Source organism: Xiphias gladius, chromosome 8 (genome assembly GCF_016859285.1).
Source record: "Xiphias gladius isolate SHS-SW01 ecotype Sanya breed wild chromosome 8, ASM1685928v1, whole genome shotgun sequence".
Taxonomy (NCBI): Eukaryota; Metazoa; Chordata; class Actinopteri; order Istiophoriformes; family Xiphiidae; genus Xiphias; species Xiphias gladius.
In genome coordinates, this window is record NC_053407.1 from 8684932 (window position 1) to 8706456 (window position 21525).

A 21525-nucleotide genomic window follows, 5' to 3' on the forward strand; every position below is an offset into this window, starting at 1 on the left:
CATAAAAAGATATTGTGGTAGTCTCCTTGCTGTGTGGAAAGCACATATTTATGAAATATACCGTCTGATTAAAACAAATAGTCATAACACACAAGAGAAAGGACTAACAAACAATTAGTGTAGCCCAATGACACCAAATATAGCGACTAAAATATATCCATTAGCTATTAGCTGATCATTAAAATCTTATACGATAATACTCTGGTTTGTGCCAGAGGGATGTATGAATAACATAGTATGAGTGTTATGAGTCTTTGCATCTGTATCGTATGCTGTATGTATTCATACATGTGTTTGAATGTACTGCATGTGCACCTTTTTAATTACATAAAAACATGTAACACTTAAGTGATACATTTTCATAGTCATCATAAAGCTTTGCATTAATAAATGACATAAGTTAATCAGTATACTATAAGTTACTAAGTGGGGATTAATTTGTAACAGTTAAAATTTCAAAAATGATTCCCAAGTAAAGAATAATTTGCCAGAATATTATTACCATTGTTAATTAAGTTGATAAATGTTTAATCAACCAAACTCACGTTTTACTCATAAATGATAAATGATTTGTAGGTATATTGCTAAAAATGTGTTAAACAGTCATGCTGGTTTCTGCAGCCCCTTATCTAAAGTGGACACTGTTCATTGTAAAAAATGATTTAATGAAATTGGAGACATGAAATGAGAAATGAAATACATGATGTAGCTGGAGGCTGTAATTACCCAATAAGGCCTAAATAAAAGGCTGCAGCGACAGGATTGGAGGCATCGTCCATTGAATCACAATAGTAGCCGCTGTAATGTTGGCAGTCAGCTACTTCTTGGCTCATTAATGTTATATTTATCTACAAAACAACTAGGTCAAATTCTTAAAGTCAGATTCCACCATTGCCAGCATTGGTCCATTCACAGCCTGGCTCCACATCTGTAATTTTTTTTCACCAAGTGGAAGACCTCGCCTGTGTCATTATTTCCCGATATTTCCAACAAGGAATTACAAGTTGGAGGCTGACGTGAAGGTTTTTTCTTGCTCGACTGCTCGTAATGACAGTTTGAAAAAAAATTTGAAAAAAAATTCAAATTCATAGTCAATGATCCAGATCTGCCCCAAAATTTAATGGGTTCTCCCCTGGCCCATGCCCCATCCCTCCACCAAGTTTGGTGCAAATCGGTTCAATACTTTTTGCGTAATCCTGTTGATAGACAAATAAACAATGTGAAAAGATAACCTTCTCGGTGGAGGTAACAAAACAATGTCAATACAACATAAAAATCAGGATAAACTGGCATCTGTTGCTTTGATTTTGACCATTCGTTTTCAAATCTGTCTCTTGAGATTTCTCCTTACTTTGTGGAAGTGAAGTACTAGATCATGTCCCTTTTTAACACCTCATACAGTAAAGACTTAAGGGCTGTTACAGTAAACTAAACATCTGAAAGACAAAGAGAGGTTTATCAAAATTATTGTCATATTCAGACAAAATTTTTGTTATATGTGCATCCCCATAGAAATGGAAGATGAGATATTTACACATGAATTCTGAGATAGTGTACTAAAAATATCAATACAGGAACAAATGGTTAGAAATTGTCTTTCTACCCTAAATAAAATCAATCTTTGTGTCTTTACTTGTTCTACCATACAGCTGGAAGTGGGCAGCAAACATCAATTATTCAAATAAGATATACATGTACCACATTAACCTCAAGCTAAGTTTTTGTGCATGTAGAGAAAACTGCTCGCTCTACGGCTGTGCCCTATGAAAAATGCTACAGGTCTTGTGGCTGCATTGCACTCTGGTTTATTGAGGCTCCTGTAGCATGCATAAACATTTTTCATTATATTAGGTTATGGTATAATGTGATGCAAAGTCAATCACAGGCTTCTCTTAACTCATTCAAAACCAAATCAGTTGTCATTAATATTGAAAGGGTAAATATAGTCAAAGGAGCCAAATCACAAAAGTGTTTGCAGATGAAAGGCAGAAAGAGCCTGAGAGAGGAAAAAACACCTCAGGTTGTCACTAAGGGCAAGATCAATGGCTGCAGGTTTATAACAATAATTGCCAGCTTTGTGTGATCACGACCCGTGGCTGGAGAGGACTGATGGTTAATCTTCTCCCTCTCCCTCTTCCTCTCCCTCTCCATCTAGTTAGAAGAGGAGCAAAAAGACAGAGCAAGAGAGGGAGTAGTACTGAAGGGGACAGGGTTGTGATGGAAAGCTGTGCTGTAGGTCTATAAGGATGCAGCTCTCCTATCTAAGGCAGATATAGATGACCCTTGGCCTCAAGTCAATTCATCAAGTCTTACACTCTCCACACACATTACACCACAGCTAGCGACACACCAGTGTGTTGTAAAAGGGAAACCGTTTAACACTCCCTTATTAAATAACAGTTTAACAAGCAGTTCGTTCCATCCAAAAACACACATTTCTCTTTCTGCAGTATTCCCATCACCCTGTTTACCTTTTACATTCACTGTTAAATGTAAAAACTAATTTTAGAGGCTAAAATTAAAATCAGATATATTAGGTAAAAGACCAGCAGTTGATAAAATGGAATATGGGGTCATTGTGTGAAAATGCTGCCTTGCTATAATGTCTCCTGCGAACAAATATCTGTTTCCCCTCAATGGAGTGAAACTGGAATCACTCAGAAGCAGTGGCAAACAGAGCAGCATGAGACCCTGCATAGGATATTTATCCATATTGTTTTATGTCTTCCAAGGGCAATGGAACCTGACAGCGTTGCCTTCTTGAGAATAATCTATGCACTTTTGCACAGCTGAGTGTGAACCCTCAGCTGGGAAGTAGCCTGGAAAATGATTCCCAATTTATAGTGTACTTTTTTCAGGATCAAATGGGATTGGATGCACAGCGGCTTTTCAAAATGTTCTTTCCTATACCTTAAATCAGGTTAGGAGCTAACCTGTGACAATCCATCAAAAGAATCGAATTCCTCCACTGTGTCTGGGAAATGTTTTTAAATTGACTTAGTGAAAGCAAAATTTCCATTCTTGTAGACTTATGAGACCTGACGTCTTTGAATATATTTTTAAAAGGAAATACATTATTGGTCAAACTCAATTTTATAGTTACAACTTGTGTTTGTGTTACAGTATGTTTTGCTCCCAAGGCTGAAAATAGAAGTGTACACAAATTGTCTGTCTGTTCCATATCTGTTCTATGAAGCATGAAGTGTATCACTGCTGCTTGAGAGTTTTCTTGTTTGCTGTTGATAGTTATGCTAAATTGTTTTGCCTTTTTGTTCGTAGGACATGAGACAAAAAAAACTCTCCCTGATACAATCCTTCATAATGTTAAGTGCTTACTAAGTTTGCCAGGAAAATGTAAATGAGATTAAATGCTTGAGTTGTACAGAGAAAAAAACATTTTGTGTATGCAAATATATAATTTTTGTCTTTTTTAAAAACAATTTTCTCAAGTAATCCATGTATTATATATTTTTATAAGGTGTAAGAATGAATTAATTTGCATTGGGTATAGAAGCATTATGGGCAAATATCTATTAAATTTTAATGATTTTACATCCTGTAAGAGGTGTAACCGAATAATCCAGAGTTAGTCCTTTTATTTAAGGTGATCCAAAATCTGTCTACACCTTCTGGGCTTGTAAAAAGTTTGCAGCTTGTTTTTCCACAAGAAAACAGCGACTGTGGTCAGTTTGGATTGACACCAGTTATAACAGATTCCAGTTTGGACAAGTTTCATGGTACAGTAGGGGAATAAAGTATCAAAACAACCATGGAAACTTCTCAAACTACTCTTAAAACAAAATTCTCTTCCCTCCTTACAATCAATTTTTTCTGACACTCACAGATTTTACCACATATTGCTAAATAGGTTACTTCTGCAACATATAATACTGCTTATGTGTTGCAGCCATATTTTGGTCAAATAATGCAAACAAAAGATACACTTTGGAGGACGCATCTCTTAAATACCCAAGTGATGAAATCCCTTAAACTTCTCAGAGCTTGAAGAGGAATGTGAAAATGTGGCTGAGAATCAGGTTAAATGTTGAAATGGGTGTTCCACACTACAATCAGCCTCCTTTTCTGTCTCTTGTCTTTCCATTACCTGCTCCCTCTCTCTCATCTCCTCCTCCTTGTCGCTGTCTTCAACATTATTCTTTTTGTTCATTTATCTCTCTTCGTCCTCTACTTGTTCTATCTCTCTTCGTCCTCTACTTGTTCTCTCTCTCTCCCTCTGTATTCACTGCCTGACCCTTTCTCTGTGATTCCTCACTTGTCCTGACAGTGTGTTGCAAATAATTTAGTAAAATTGTGTGTGTGTGTGTGTGTGTGTGTGTGTGTGTGTGTGTGTGTGTGTGTGTGTGTGTATATATATATATATATATATATATATATATATATATATATATATATATATATATATATATATATATATATATATATATATATATATATATATAAACATAAAAATAACATATTTTTGCAATAATACTATTGTGTGACACTACAATTATGCTAGGTTTGTGTTGTTTAAATTGAGCCTTTTGGTTCCACTGTAATACCAAAGAACATATATCTTTGTGGTAATTCCTAAGTTGTTTGAATGTTATCAGGTCAGTGTTTGTTTATGCTGAACAGCATAGGGACATAGGGAGATGCTAATCCTATCTTGGGCACAGTGGGCAGTACCTGCTCTTCATCTCTCATCTGCATCACCTTCTCTCTTTCTTTTTCTCTCACTCCCCTTATCTCTTCCCTTCCCAAAGCTCAGCTTTGGGGAACCCATTTTTATCCACAGTCCCTCATTTTCAGAGCCTCAAAAGTAATTGGACAATTGACATTTGATGAATTTCATGGCCGGGTTTGGTCTGCTCCATCGTTATTTCATGACAAATTAAACAGATAAAAGGTCTAGAGTTGATTCCAAGTGTTGAATTTGCATTTGGTACCTGGTCATGGGAACTCTGAATATGGAGTGTCGATGCAAATGACGATAGCCCTTATTAGGCTGAAAAAACAAAACAAATCTATCAGACAGATGGCAGAAACTTTAGGAGTGACCGAATCAATGGTTTGGTACATTCTTAAAAGAAGGAATGCACTTGCGAGCTCAGCAACACCAAAAAGGACTGGAAGACCACAGAAGATAACTAAAGTGGCTGATCACAGAATTCTTTCCTTGGTTAAGAAAAACCCCTTCACAGCCAGATCAAGAACACTCTCAAGGACGCAGGTGTATCATTGTCAAGGTCTACAATCAAGAGACGTCTTCATGAATGCAAATATAGAGGGTTTAACACAAGGTGATAATCATTGGTAACACTCAAGAACAGAGAGGCCAAATTACATTTTGCAAGAAAACATTTTAAGAAGCCTTCTCAGTTCTGGAACAAGATTCTTTGGACAGATAAAACCAAGATTAAGTTGTATCTGAATAATGGAAAGAGTTTGAAGAAGGAAAGGAATGGGTCATGATCAACAGCATACCACATAATCTGTCCAACGGTGGAGGCATTGTTATGGTAATGGCATGTATGGCTGCAAATTCAACTGAGTCACTGGTATTTATTGATGATGTGACTATTGATAGAAGTAGCAGGACAAATTCTGAAGTGTATAGGGCTATACTATCTGTTCAGAATCAGCCAAATGCTGCAAAACCAATAGGACGGTGCTTCACAGTACAGATGGATAATGACCCAAAACATGCTGCGAAAGCAACCCAAGAGCTTTTTTAAGTCAAAGAAAGTTAATATTCTTCAATGGCCAAGTGAGTAACCTGACCTCAACCAAACTAAAAATACTTTTCCCATATTGAAGACAAAATCGAGGGCAGAGAGGACCCACAAACAAGCGGCAACTGAAGGCAGCTGCAAAAAGGCCTGGCAAAGCATCTCATGGGATGAAACTCAGCATTTGGTGACGTCCATGGGTTCCAGACTTATGGCAGTCATTGACTGCAAAGGTTGAAACATTTTAATACCTCAAATATTTAAAAAAATCCTGTTATTTATAATTTATTTTGATTCAAATTACTTTTGAGCCTCTGAAAATTGGGGACTCTGTATAAAAATATCTTTATTTCCTAAATGGTTAATGCTATATTTTTGTTACACCCCTTGAATTAAAGCTCAAAGCTCTTGATGGCTCTGTTTCAGATCCATTGTTGTAGAGAGGCAAAATTACAAAAATTGTGTCACAGTCCAAATACTTATGGCCCTTACTGTATATGCAACTTTTACCAGTCTCTGCTTGGATAATCTTATAGTGAAAATAAACATACATAGGGGCACCTCTTTTTCACACATATTTGAACCCTTTACACAAACTAAATTGAAAGAAAAGCATTTCAACTTTCAATTCAATTGAATTCAGTTCATTGAAAGTTTATCAGTCTGACATTGGATGGATGGAATTAGTGTTAGCTACCTAGCTAGTTAATTAACTCAAGTGAAACTAACTAACTGGCATCATGATTGACGGTCTGTTCAACATAGTGCGAGTACACAGGAGCAATTCATCAGATGATGTCTGTGGATGAAGGACGTTGCAGTACAAGCAGTCCGCTAGTGAAATTCCCTAGTTACCAGAATCACCCTTGTGGAGTGGATTCAATTGCCTTTCTGGTGCATTGACATAATCAAAGAACCACCATGTTGAGGAAAGATTTTGTAGAAACGACAAGCTCATTCGCTCCACCTGACCACACTCAAGCAATGTGGCTGGTAATCAAATGACAAGGTTGGTTATTTTGCCGTTGTACAATACCTTTGCAGCACCAAGGAGGAGTTCTTGTTAGGCAATTATTTCACGAATTTTATTATCGTATTCTATTATCGGACCTCGGTGACATACATTGGTGGGTACAGGCATGGTGCAGACTTATCTTTGATCCAGTGCATCCCTTTATAATGACGTGTTTTCAAAAGTGTTTTTTCAAATATAGTCGACAGGTGGATTGTGTGCTGATTGTCAGTCTCTTTGAGTGGAATGTAATCAAAACAGGTTTTAATTGAGGTGCTCATTAACCTCTCAGGGCTGTTGACAAAAGGGATGATTAGTAAGCCGTCTAACTGAATTATAAACATAAACAAAAAACAGAAGAGGGTAAGGTTTTGGAGCAGGTCAATTCAAGGTGCAGGATTGCTTGAAGACAGAGTATCAGCAGCAGGCTGTTACTTTTGATGAACGGAGGTCAGCTAGTGAGGAGAAAGGTAAACTGATAACAGAAAAACAGTGAGGAGAAACAAACACAGACCTCAATCCTTTACTTCAAACAACCACCAAGACCCAATACCTGTATGCAGCCCACCAACTGCCCAACAATAGCCTTAGACACAGGCTAAGTGATAACACAGGCTTGGTGAATCTACTTTCATAGACTTTGCTATACTTTATCTCCTCTCCTTCACCCAGGTGCATCACCGACTGATGCCAGCTTCCGATAGGCTTGTGTTTAGGAGCAAGCTCCTGATTTGAGACATTCAAACTTGAATTGTATTGCAATTTGCAGTCCTTGGGAGCAAAGTGTGATAGCATCACCATTCTTAAGTTACCTCTCATGACAGCACCTGAAAAGGTGTAACCTCCCTGTCAATGTGGCACCATTCTAGCTACAGAAGCCCTGTGCATTACATTGGGCTTCAATCTGTCATCGCCATGTCCGAGAGCTTATTTAGCAAAACTTTGCTGTAGCTGTTTTTTAGACACTACAAACTCAAACAAAGACAGGAGAAAGTCAGTTGTATATTTATTTAAAAAAAACAGCACTTTTTCAAGTTTCCTTACTGGGGCTATTAGACAAAAAAAAAAACCCTTTCAAGGTGAATGAACATGCCATCTAGCTAAAGCTGAAAGTGCTCAGATTGACACACCAAATCCCAAAAGGGAACATATAAAGTGCATTCAAATGAATTCTGCTGGATAGCAGCTGGTGCCTGACGCTCTTGTTTTTCAATCCCTCACTTCACACTTCTTTCCCCATTCCTGTGCAGTGAAGTTAGAGGTGTCTGAGGTAGAAGTATTGACAAGCTTGCCAACTAGAAAAGGCATTTGAGTAGACTGATGGTGAGGAAATGATACTGTCAGAGTTACGCCAGCTCATTTACCACGCAACTCTACACCGCCCCATGGGATGTTGGGTTTGCATCCCATTGGTGCCCTCCTGCTTGAATAAAATGTAACACTAAAAGTTTCAAATTCAAGTTACTTTATAAGGGAAGCCCTCATTATAGCCAGTGCCAGAAAGCTCCTCAGATGCTTAGAATGAGTCACCAGGCCAATTTGCTGTTGTTCCTTGCTCTTCATGTTGCAGGGTTTTTGACATGCCAGGGAATGGTACTTAACAGTTAACTCAGCTTGGCTCTGAGTTCGGGATCTATTAATAGGAATAGATCGGTAAATACACGCAGTTTCATGCTCATGCATTTTTCTGCAACGCCATTTCAATGAAAGATTTAAACAAAACTAAACAGGAAAAAGTTTAGTTTTGCCTAGATCCAGGATCTGTTGATTGAAATTTAAAATTTAAAGGAAATTTAAATTTAAAGGTTTGCTGTTTTCCATTTGATAAATCTAGAATTTTTTTATTTCTAATAACCAAAAATTTTTATACTGCCAAATAACTACCCTGTGAGCCATTAATCTACAAAAATTCATTCTATTCATGAGGTTGTAGATAGGGTACTAACGGGTTCCAAAGTCAGTCGTACCATTTCAGTTTAAACTCAAAACCCATGCTGTGTCAAAACAGCATGTCTTAAAGTACTTTTTGCACTGCGATGCTGGGTTGAAGTTACCTCACAGAAGAATAGGTGGGTCATGATCTCTCCTGAACTTTCATGCTGACTGCTGGTGGTAGAACATCAGCCTGAATTAGGACTCAGCTGAATTTTGATCACCTTAATCCAGAAAGAACCCCTCTTGGACAAGGTTTTGTTACTCATGCACACATTGATCTTTTAAATAGTGCATGTAGACTACATACACATAATTAAATGCTTATAGAAGTGTTAACCAATCAATTTAAAAGTAAGACACCCAACTTTATGTACACATAATTATCAGTCCTGCAGAGATGTCACTTAATACCTTGTATACTACACAATGAAATTAAAACCAAAGATAACTTCTTTTCAAATCTATGCCTAACTGAGTGATTAAGGAGAGAGTACTGTAACATTTGGTAAATATTTGAGCATATTTCTTCCAAACGCAAATAATCTCATGGATGATCATTGTCCTCTTAACATAAACTTTGATTCACTGTACTTTCAGACAACTTTTGGAATTTAACAGTACCTTAGCAGTAATTGCAGTTGTTTTACAGAATACAGAACGGTATTCCTGTATGCGTTAGACCACATGAATATCCAGTCATCTCCCTGTATATCTGCCTCTTTTATTCCGTTGTGGTCATTGTTTTTTGTTTTTTGCCTCTCTCTTCCCCTTGTTCCGCTACTTTCTCCTTTATTACTACCTGAATATTGCATTCACACAGTGACAACAAAAACCCATCAGCAGCAAAAGGTTTTGTTTTTTTTCTTTTTTTCTCTTTTCTCTTTTCTTCGCTCGGCTGCTCCTCCTCTACGGCGGGGCTGTGTATTTACTGCTCCAGTGTTGTTTTACAGGCCCAGCAGTTGTCGCCAGGGTTCTGTAACCCGGGCCAGGAACCAGATGGTTTCATGACTCAGATGTTCCATGCCTGGCTAACCTGCTGGCTGCAGGTGTCTGAGGCCCAGTCTGATTGACCCCCACCCCCCTCCCCTGGCTCTCCTCCTCTGGCTTTCCTCCTCTGGCTTCATCTTGGGCTATAGAAGTAGACAAGCCTGGATGGGTCAGCCAAACCTATAGTGAGGTGTGTGCACTGACATTTACCTTGATGGAGACAGAGGCAATGCAAGATTGAGTGGGAAAGAGAGACGGTGGCTAGATGAAATGTCAGACTACTGGCAGGCTGTCTGGCTGGATTGTTGGCAAACTACCCAGCATGCATACAGAGACACAGGGATATACATATGCAAATACACACACACACACACACACACACACTCTGAAAAAAAGAGATCCATGCATGCTTAATGGCTTTGAAGATCATTGGTAAATGCATGCAGATGTGTACTCTTACGCACACATACTGTATCTGCACATACTCAAAGAACACATGAGTGCAGTATTTAACAGTACTGGAACTTTAATATGTGTTAGCTGAAACTACCAAAATAGGTACGAAGGTCACAGTGAATCCATTTCAGTCTCATAAAAAACAAATCTGAACCTGTAGATTACGATTTTCTTTTTTTCGGTCATTTAAAAGAGAGGTGGCTGCAGGCTAAACAAGTCAGTAGTCTATACTTACATAAAAAATTCAGATAGATGGACGTTCCAAAGTTAGGATTATCATATATACACAAGTCTTCAGGCATCTACAGTATTATGTACACCTAAGTAAAAAAGAACTGACTGAAATAAATCTGAATAATAAAGATATTTGAATGCAGGAAAGACAGACTGACAGAAATGTGTTCTCTGTTTTTTCCATTGCTTTTCTCAATTTACCTTTTTTTCTTTCTTTAACTGTCTGATCAAATTTATTCACACATACACATATAGCATGTACAAATATATACAGACACATCACTTCAAACATCCATCACAGCCTCTCCCTCTGCCCCTTTCCCTCTTACCCTATGCAGCAAATATAAGGCATAGCGGCCCTCTCTATTTCTCAGATGCACTGTAGATTCTTGAGGTGGTATTGATTTCCACCAGAGGTGACATTTACTGTGTGCTTTGCCAAGTCATTGCCTTAATCACCTGACTGGTCCTTCACACTTGAGCTGAATCAGATGTCAAACTCTCAAACGATGAGCTGACCCATTGTTGCACCTTCTGTGCGCATATGAGTTGATTGACATCATAGCTAGAGCAACAACAACAGTGACCACATGTCCTTTAGCCGTCCGACTCTCTCATTTTAATCAGTACTACTGTCTAAGCATTCTTGTACAGCCAGCTGTTAAACTTTTCACTACATTGCAAAATACTGACCTTGTGATGATAGTAGAGTACATTTTATTCCACATACTTGAGTAAATCAAAGCTTTTTTAATTTCTTGGTATGTTTCTTCTCCGCAATTCTCACCTTGCTGGGAATAGACCTTATAGTGGGACAGCTTGATCTAAATGCTGGAGGTGTATGGATCTTTTCTTCTGATTGAGCATTCCTTCACAGCGCTTAAGAGAGCCAACATAAACCTAAAGACCTGCACTCCAAGTGGTTGGCAATAGATAGCTGTATTTATTTCTCCCCCATGCAGACTGATCTATATGAAACATCAAGCCCACGTTTTTTTCTCCTTCCTTCAGGGCTCCCTCCAATTCTATCTTTCTTTCTTTCCCCTCTATATTTAAATAGAATAATGTTGTATTGTCATCTATGTCAGTTGTGCCCAACCAGGGCTACTTATACCCTAGGGGGTATATACATACATACATACATACTCACTCACTCACTCACTCACTCACTCACTCACTCACTCACTCACTCTCTCTCTCTCTCTCACACACACACACACACACACACACACACACACATATATATATATATATATATATATATATATATATATATATATATATATATATATATATATATATATCAAGCACATAAATTTGTATCAAGATTTAAATGCCTGCCTTGATACTTACCTTCTGGATTACCAGTCTATTTGCAATTTGCTCCACTGCTCACTCTCACTTTGTCCACATTTCCCACTAAATGCTTTATTTATTTCGATTTATTTATCTCTTTGGCTCTGTGTCGATCATCTTATTAGTCTGGCGCACTCTACACAATTTTTTGCAGGTCCAGCTTTGCTTAAACATGATAATTGTTCCTGCTGGATAGATATTGTTTTTATGCACCCAAGGCTCTTTGTTTCCCCTTGACCCAACCATAATAATCCCTCTATATAGTGCTCTGCTCTGGCAAAGTCATACCGAGGCCAAACAATGATGGCTTCAGAGACACCAAACAGGCGAGATACTGAAGCTGAAACACAGAAATCAATTAATTTCTTTCATTGGGCCCCTCTGGAGAAAAGATATTTTCAAGTTCAGGAAGAGGTGATTTACATCCTACACAAATAACTTGACACTGTGCCTGTTTTCCTGTGCATATTTGTATGTTGTGGCATGTGTGTTAGCATACAGCAGGCAGTCCCATTACTGATCACTGTATGCACTGAGGATTCTCAGTGAGCGTTCCTATGATGCGATTCAAAACCTTGGCTTGTTTTTTCTTTCCATTTGGCTGACAGTTAGGCCAGATAGTTTTGTCTGGACAGCATCACCTTGAATTTTCTATGCAGTATAGTCAGGAAACCTGTCACAAAATTAATGTCATGTCATGTCAAGACAGCATTTAGTTGTACTCTGTATATTTATTTTAGCAACATGATAAAGATTCAGTAGGAAGTACAATCAATCCCTAGTAATCAGGAACTAGTTTCAAACCGGCGATTTGCTAAATTGGGTTGCACCGTTAAAATCTAAGGAATGTCTTAGCTGATGAAGAGTTGTGTAATGTGTGAATGTTGCTCATTACTTCCAACAGTTTTATGGGGCCAAACAATGAACTAAACTTCACCAACAATCCTTCGTAAATGTAGGTATGACTTTTTATTAAATTTACATATGCATACATGGAGACGTGTGTTTCAGAGTTAGTAGTAGGCATATTCATGTAGAATCTCAGGGAGATAACTGAATATGAATACATATTTTTGGAAAATGTAATTTAAAATGTTCGCAGTTTATCCATATTAAACAACCTTTTGATGTCATGTCAGATATATTGACTATCTTGTATTTCACTAATTATTTTACTCTTTAGTCTAAAAAGATAATGTATTTTGTTATGATTTTACATAATAATCGTTATGCACACACCAATTTGATGGGTGCAACACGTTTGAAAATAGTAGTAAACTTTATAACAAGTGAAACTACAGTTGAACTTTAAGTGGCTATTGTATTTTTAGAATAAATATGAAAACAATATGACAGAATAAAAGGGGTTGCCTGTACTGATGAACCTGCAGAGAATTGTTAGACAAATCTACAGCTCCCTTCAGCATTACAGAGCTTTATAACGAGTTTCAGATCATTGTTAAGCTGTCCATCTCGCACACTTTACTGTTTTGGTTCACTCTCATCGGTTTCATAGTGTTGTTTTCAGATGCAGCAAGCAGATGTCTTAAGTGGAAAAAGCTCTAAAAACCCACTGCTCAGCACCAAATGGTAGACAAAGTTAACGACAAGCTAAAGAGACAGATATTTCCCTCTGGAGATATCTGGCTCAGGATTTGGAAGAGACCAAAAGATAGTGAATATTGAATTTAAATTCACCAGGTGGTTAGAATCACAACTCCAAATTAATGCTTATGTTGCTCCGTAACTGCTGGAGGTATAAATAAGCAACTGTTTGCTAACAAGTTTGCCACATTTTAAGTGCCATACCCATTTAAAAAGTGACAATATATTAATGTGTTTACATTTGTTTCTGTTGCCCCAAAGTGTCCAAAAAAAATGGGTTATCGCAGGTAGAACAGTGGCTGCAAGTGACTCCATGAGGACTGAATGACCTTGACAGATTATTAGATAGTTGTTGAAAAAACTTCAGGTTACAGCTCATGTTTGTCTGTAAGAAACTATTATACTACCACATAATAAAATTTCAAATATAATCTCATATGACTCAAAAATGAATTTCGAGTAAAACCAGCACATCCTCAACACAAAATCAATCAAACAATAATCATTATTTTAAACAAAAAATATTGAATTCAGCTATTACTAGGTAAAAGACACACTTTTATAAAAATATTCAGTACGGATAATCTTAAAAGTCACATTTTGAATCAGACCCTATGGGCATGCATATGCTATGTTTCTTTTGGAAACAGATGTGGATGTTTATATTCACTGCACATTAATCCTTGTGAGCCGAGAAAATAAATCCCATCACATATAAAATATCTGACAATCTTAAACATAACATATATATGTATACTGTATATTGAATCAGATACTTTCACCTATGTTACATATGGTCCAGGCATGATATAAAAACAAATGCACTGAAATATGCTTGCACACAGACACAAATACAGAAGCTTAAAGAAAAGCCCTGATATGGATCTCTGTCTGTAAAATAATGAATAGACAACGTGTCTATTCATCCTTTGAGATTATATTTTTAATTAATTATTCTTCTGTAAAAAGGATTTTTCAGAACGGTAAAAAGATGGACTTCAGTGATAAAATGCCTCAATTCATTCAGCTCGGCTGGTATGATGTAACCTTCACATGTCTAGTACATTCTTAAATGGTTTCCTGATGGAGAATATTGCCCACAATAATGGTCTCAATTGGTAACAACATTGTCATTAACATTGCTTTGCCTTAATGATTTCACTTTCCTACAGTGAGTCACTGGCGCTGGATTGCTTGGAATATTTCCCCCTTAATGGTCATTTAAATGGGTGTTCATTTTGTTGACACCTACAGAGGGATGTGCGTAGTGTGTGGTGTGTTTACAGGTATCCACATGCTTGTGTGCACACATCACTGTATGAGTGTGTGTGTGTGTGTGTGTGTGTGTGTGTGTGTGTGTGTGTGTGTGTGTGTGTGTGCATATGGTAATGTCTTTTTCTGCATTTGCATTTGTGTCCCATATACCCTTGCTATGCTGACGCGTCTCTGGCCCTTTAGTCAACCTGATTGAGTTTATGGACCAACAAGCATTGTATCCCACCTTGTCAGGAAGCCTTATGATACAATTGAATTAACATTTTGACACCAGAAGGAAAAGCAAGCACTAAGTCCCCTGGGTGCAGTGATTGCTTTGCAGGGACATTACATGTAATAACCTCTATAGCTGAATGTCTGCCAAGGCTTGTTCATCATGTTGAGAGATCTCCATAGACAGCCTAGACGCTGCTGTGTGAAAGTCTTGTAACTTGTGTGATGTGTCATAACTGTCATTCCAAACCCAGTGAAATATTACACTATGTCTGTTATTAAATTTTTTCCCCTGACACACTATTTTTTTTTAGGTTTGATAGTTCCAAATAAACAGAGGTGAAATAAACATAACTCATTGTCATTTAATGTGATACTGACAATTACCATCTAACAACAGACAAATTACATAAATGGGCCTTACCACCATTTCCCTTCAATGTAGTATTCTTCGTTTTGCATTGAAACAGCCCATTGACAAAGAAGACAGTTTCAATGATTTTTGCACTGGTCTTGTGGTCGAGGATGAGAAACACTTTGTACTTTGTGTAATTGATGAGTCCTCTGTTTATCTTAGCAAGATCTCTTGAAATGTTATTTCCTCTCATCTGGATGGAAATGATAGTGCTGTTTCACTGTAATTTTTTTTTCTCACTGAATAATGTCTTAACTTTTATCAATATAATTATGAGTATATGTAAGCATATTATAAAGGATCATAGCTCTGCAACAGACATCATCCAATTATTTTTGTTAAAGCACTCTTGATATTTCCAGGGGAATTATTATAGAAGGGGTCAAGAGATATGTAGATGAGCAGGTGGGATGTCACTTGTTGACACTGGTGACAGATGGCACAATTTGGTAGATACATATCATATACGTCATGCAGTATGGCCTATCTAATTACAGCACCTTCTGTGTAATGACAGCAATTTCCCAGATTGATACTTGTATTTTTTACAAAAATGCTATACTTTTAAAAACATCTTCATGCCTTTTATCAAGATGCAACATTTAAACATAACATGACATTTTACACAATCACATTTACTAGAGAGGGGTGCAACAAATCTTTGATTATGACCCCTACTGAGGGATGAAATCCTGCATCTGTCATTTCTTCCCTTTCCCTACTGTATACCTTGTCCAGTGTGGGTTCAGTCCATTGTATGGAAATGTTTTCACTATGCTGTGTAGATCTATTAATGATCACTGGATCTCTTCACCTCCTTTCTCTCTGCTTCCTTATGGTGTGTCACTAATTGTTTCTCAGCACACAATGCAAAGCTGACCTACATACTGTAGGGACGGGAGTGTTTCCAGAAAATAGTTTGGGTTTGTTGGGTTTGCTTCTGTGTTTTCAGAGCTGCAGTATCTATATCATGTCTGTCAATTTCTGCAACAAATGCGATTCTGTTTCTAAAGTGGTACTTTCAATTGTAATGATGTCGAATAGTAGCTATTGCCAATATATAAAGAGCTTGTGGTTACTTATCTCTTGACCCCTGAACTCTGATAACAAGGGTGAGATTTCTCTGTATGGGAGATGCTTTACTCCGAAGCCTCTGTATCATTACTGCAGTCATGAGGCTTGTGTTAAGGCAAAGCCGCTCGCCTCATTGTAAGTAGGACTGGTGCAGTGCCATGTCACTGTGGAGGACATGACATCATTGAAGATAAGGCCATGTCCATGCCTGAGTGGAGAGTTTGTAGCTTGGCAGGATGGTTATAATGGAAAATAAAGCAAGCTCATTAGCCTGAGTCAGAGAACACACATCAAGAGAGTCCATACCTGAGACTGGAATTTTTGGGAAAACCTTTATTCAGTGATTGGGCATCTGGTGAGTTATGAGGGTTTACTGAAGCTGTGGCCATCGCCTTGGTTAGTTAAATAGCAGTGTGTTAATTGTGCCGCAATGCCCTCTTATGGCCTAATGTTTTATGAGTAATTGTATTTTGTATTGTAGTTTTTTTCACACATGATTTCTGTTCTAAAGTATTGTGAACCAGTACCTGTAATCGGAAACCAGCATCTCTCTCTCCTTTCCCTCTTGGAGCACTGCACAGGGCTGAAGTTTCAGCCTGCACAGCCTACATAATATTTCTGATCTGAGCTCAGTCTGAAAAACAATGTAAGCTTTACATCTGAAGATAATGTAATGTATCATCCTTAGATTTTACCGTAGTCGGTTCAACCTCTAACTTCAGATTTGGGAGAGAGCCCGATAAATCTGTACTGAACTCAAACAGGTTAGTTAATTCTTCATGAATTATATTCCTCTTGAATTCTGAGAGTGCTTTTTTGAGTCTGACTGGTTAAAACAAATCCACATTTACAATAACAGACCATAGACAAACTCAGCTGCAATTGTAAATGGGTCAAAGCTGAAAGTAATACAATGTGAAATAGTAAACAAAAAACATTGTGCTGTCTAAAAGAAACAGCACGAGCCATATCTTTGAATCAATGCATCACAGTCCTACATTCAACCTAAATTGCTTTTTTTTGTTTCACTGTACATTTGTCCCTACCTAAAGTATATTTGGTCTCCCTCTGAGGATCAGTTGAGGGACAGCACTTTGCAGTCCGTTTCCATGGGAACATCAGCCCTTTAAAAGAAGGTTGTTTTGCAAAAAAGGGTTTGAAATCCTTTTTTTCCTTGCACAGTTTTTAAATTGAATAAATGGGATTTATAGAGAATATGGGTCAATGAAAAGTCAGTAAAGGCAGTTTTTAGCCATTTTTATTCTGTTTTAAATCAAATTGTAAAATTTGAAATGACAGCCAAATGATATCTTGATCTTCAGAGTTTTAAGAGAAAACAGAGAAGCCATTGAACACATTCTTTTTTTTTTTTTAATCGAACCTTGAATTAAATCATAATTATCTTTTATTAAACATCAATGTGAACCTGATCCATCCCAAAGGGAGGGGAAAATAATGGCGCTAATTATTGAAGTGTCAGTCTTTCTTTTGACTGTGAAAAAAGTCTTTCCTTGTTATTTGTTTTAATTACATGTACTCTATGTAAGTAAGTATTTTTGAAGTAAAGTAAAAAGGGAGAACGGGAAAAATGACTTACATATGAGACTGGGGTAAAGTGATTAATATTGATACTATTATTATATTTTATAAATTTGGGTGCTCAGTTCTGAAAATAACTATTAACTGCAGATACTTTTTTGGTACTTACCAAAAATATAAAGAGTGGTCATTCTGATGGGTACAAGTATCCCACACTTTCACCACAAAAGACCTAAAAGCAGCAATAATTATTGGACTGGTGCCTTGAAAAAACATAATGGTTTTGTTGCATCAATTTTTATCCTCTGTGAGTCTGGCAATGTTATAAAAGTGCAATGCTAAATTATCAGAGTAGTATTTTTCTAATAGTTGGGAACCTTTCTGCTAGTAGAGGTACTGATTTTTTTTTTTTTTTTTTTTTTTCCCCTCCCAACACTATGAGTTTGTGTATCTGCTTCAGCCTAATTTTGTTTATTTAGGATTAATAAGGATTAGGTCTTTTAAAGGGAAACATTTTTATTTAGTTATTCTATCCCCCTGCCCGTGTCTGTCAAGTTTATCTACTAGGAAACAGTGTGCTCATGTGTATTATCCTGACCTCTCCTCTGTTTTCTGTGTTTCAGATTGGCCATGTGGGTGGCCAACAGGACGGAGGCCATGAGGGCTGTGTGCCTGGCTTCCAGGTCAAAAACTACCAGGTGGTGTACAGTGGACCTTTCCGGAAAGGCCAGCCGCTTATACAAGGTCAGTGAAAATGGACATACATAGCTGTTTTGAATCTAACTTTTTCTGCTTTGATTTGAAGTTTATTTTGTTGCTTCCTCTCTCTGAAACTCTGTCATTCCCCATCACAAATCTGTGTGTGGCTGTACAGACACATAAACCTTCAGTCTGCCTGTCTGACTCCTGAGGATTTGAACAGCAGCATGTCCAGGGCAGCTTAACAGAGCAAAGCCAGGCTTCCCCAGGTCAAGGTGATGAAGTGTGTGTATGGGTTGTTTTCTCATTCATTAGAATTCATGTGAATTTTTGTTATAAACAGGAGATAGAACTGGTTGCATCTTTGCACCACAATGACAACAATATCAACAAAATAATTTGTGTCTGCAAATGAATTATTCTCCTTGACTTGATGATATTTACAAAATCTTTTTTTTTTTCTTTTGTTCCTCCCCTGAAAACAGCCTCAGGGCTGCTCGGTTAACTGTGCATGTGTTGTGTGCTCATATGCATGTGTGTTTGCCTTGCGACTATCATGCTGGAGCTTTTCAGTCCCAGTACACAAGTTTCCATGCTCGAGTCGACATAGCTTTCTGGAGAACTCAGTCCCCCACAGCCTCTGAGTAATATTTTCCTTCTTATGCAAAAATGTTAAAGATTTGAGATGGATTGAGAGGAAGGTTGTGGGGTTCACAGCTGAGGGGTCGTTGTCATGGAGGCTCACTTCTATCTCCAGGCCAGTCGGGAGGCAGCCTTGTCACCCTTTTGTTACTGCAGTGACCAGTTAGATTCTGCACAGACTCCTGCACTGTGACACTCTGACCACATGAGTCCAATCTCAACTCTATATTGCTGCCACAACTTGTTGGTCCATTCTGCTCCTCTTGGACCCACAGACTGGCTAGCAGTCTGATCCTCTGGGGTTGTGAGTCTCTCAATAGAGTTCGACATGGTGCAGACAGCTACCGGTAGTTTTACTACAGAGCTAAGGAAGTTTTTACTAATTAATTTGCTTAATAATTTATTCACGTTTGCATTGAGTTGCTGCTGTTTTATTTGTACAATATGATGAAATACAGTGGAAATATGTAGAGAGAATAATTTATGGTTTGTTAGAGCAGTCTGTCATTTATTTTGGAACGTTTTTAGTTCAACGCTCATTATTCAACCACTTCTTTATTTATTTAATTGGCCCACTGTGGTGTTCTCCACATTATGAGACTACATTGGTTAATTTCATTACCTGCTTCAGTGACATGCACATTTACTTCTTTTATGGCTGGAGTGTCATGCAGTGTTTGTAGAGGTGTTCTTACACAGCACAAACATTTTTAAGTGCCACTCTACTGACAGTAAGCCTTTCCAATTGAAAATACATACTTTCCTACCCAGACAGCAAAATACAACAAATCTGAACATTTTCTCCTTCAGTCTTCCTTTTTTTCTTTCTTTAGCTTTATTGTGTTTGATTTGGTCAGCCAGTGAGACATTTTGTCATCTGGAGGTTCAGTGGTGCGTGTAGTAGGAGACAGAACTCAGTTCTGCTTTAGTGCTCTGCTCTGGGACGACGAGTGCTTCCATTATCTTGAATATACTCCTCTCAGCAGAAACACCTCTCACCATGGGGGGTCCCACTGCTCACAAGTTACGGACAAAAGCATAGATGTGCTAGTGCCACACACACACACACTCTCTCACACAAACACACACACACACACACACACACACACACACACACACACACACACACACACACACACACACTCATTCATATATAGTACAAGCATAAATATGCTTGTGCATATTTATAGTGGATTTAAAAAATGAAAACTCTGCACACACATAGATGGATGCATGAAAAAAAAAATTAAAAAGGAAACAAATAAAGCTCAGCACTGATTTCAGCAATCAGCTTGAAAGATGTATAATTTGCGTCTATGTTTATGTCAGCGACTGCTTTGTAATACTTGGATGGATTAATTAGATGCAAGTATGTGTGCTTTATAACAACGATCAGAGTGAAATAGCAGTATGTGTACATGACGTGTCTGTTTTTGTGCATAGCTTGCAGTTTGTGTGTGTGTGTGTGTGTGTTTGTGTGTGTTTGTGTGTGAGAAAGAAGAAAAGAAAGTGAAAGGGAAAGCCATTTATTAGCACAAATAATTCAGTGGATTCACCAATATACATGGATATCAGAGAGAGCATTGAGACAATTTTACCATCCTACCATCCATTTTCATAAATTTGAACAAATTGTCTGCTGAGTGTGAGCATGAGTCATACAGAGTAGCAGGGGCTGCAGCCGGGCCCAGTGACACATGCAGATTTATGTAAATTCTGCTCAGCCCTATGCCACCTGCTGTAGACCTCCCTGTGTAATTACCAGTTGAGGGGTGGTTTCTTAGCGAGAGATACCTGTCGGTGCAGACCTGGGTTCAAGGACATTCATCTTGGATAATGGCATATGAGAAACTAACATATACACATACAGTATGCATACATTCACTCTTTTTGTCTTTTCTAGCATTGGCACCCTTGCTGTTCATTTTGCCACTTTATCAATTCCAGTCTCTGACTCTTTCTACTTACGTTTCAGTTTTGTCTGTCCTCCATGCACTCCACCCCTCCAACTCCTCTTACTCAGCTGGCCATTGCTTACATGAAAAATTGATGCATATGCAAATAGAATCAAATGGCAAAAGGGTAGGTCACAAATGCCAGTGCAGAACAGGTATCTCGCTTCCTCACCTCATGACCTCAGAAAACAATAAGTGTTAATGTATAGATCAATGTATAAACACTTTTATATTGATAGACAGCACGTGTAAGACACATGGTCTTCAGGAGAAATGGTGTGCTCCATCTTTAACCCTGCTAAATCACATGGTTTGACTGTGTAGTCTCTGTGGTGTCATCTTTCAATCAGTGAAACTCGACCTAATACAGACTAGAGGTTAACCATTTATCCACTT

At 37.9% G+C, this 21525-nt stretch overlaps 1 protein-coding gene across 14 annotated transcripts in view; it reads left to right on the forward strand.

Annotated features, from left to right (window-relative positions):
- The window catches only part of cdh13 (cadherin 13, H-cadherin (heart)), a 333542-nt gene that overhangs the window by 64839 nt on the left and 247178 nt on the right, over positions 1 to 21525 (forward strand). For all 14 annotated transcript variants that reach the window (XM_040134174.1, XM_040134183.1, XM_040134177.1 and 11 more), the window contains one exon: positions 18457 to 18577. In XM_040134174.1, the coding sequence (XP_039990108.1) occupies positions 18457 to 18577 (121 nt within the window). The remainder of the gene's footprint in view (positions 1 to 18456; positions 18578 to 21525) is intronic.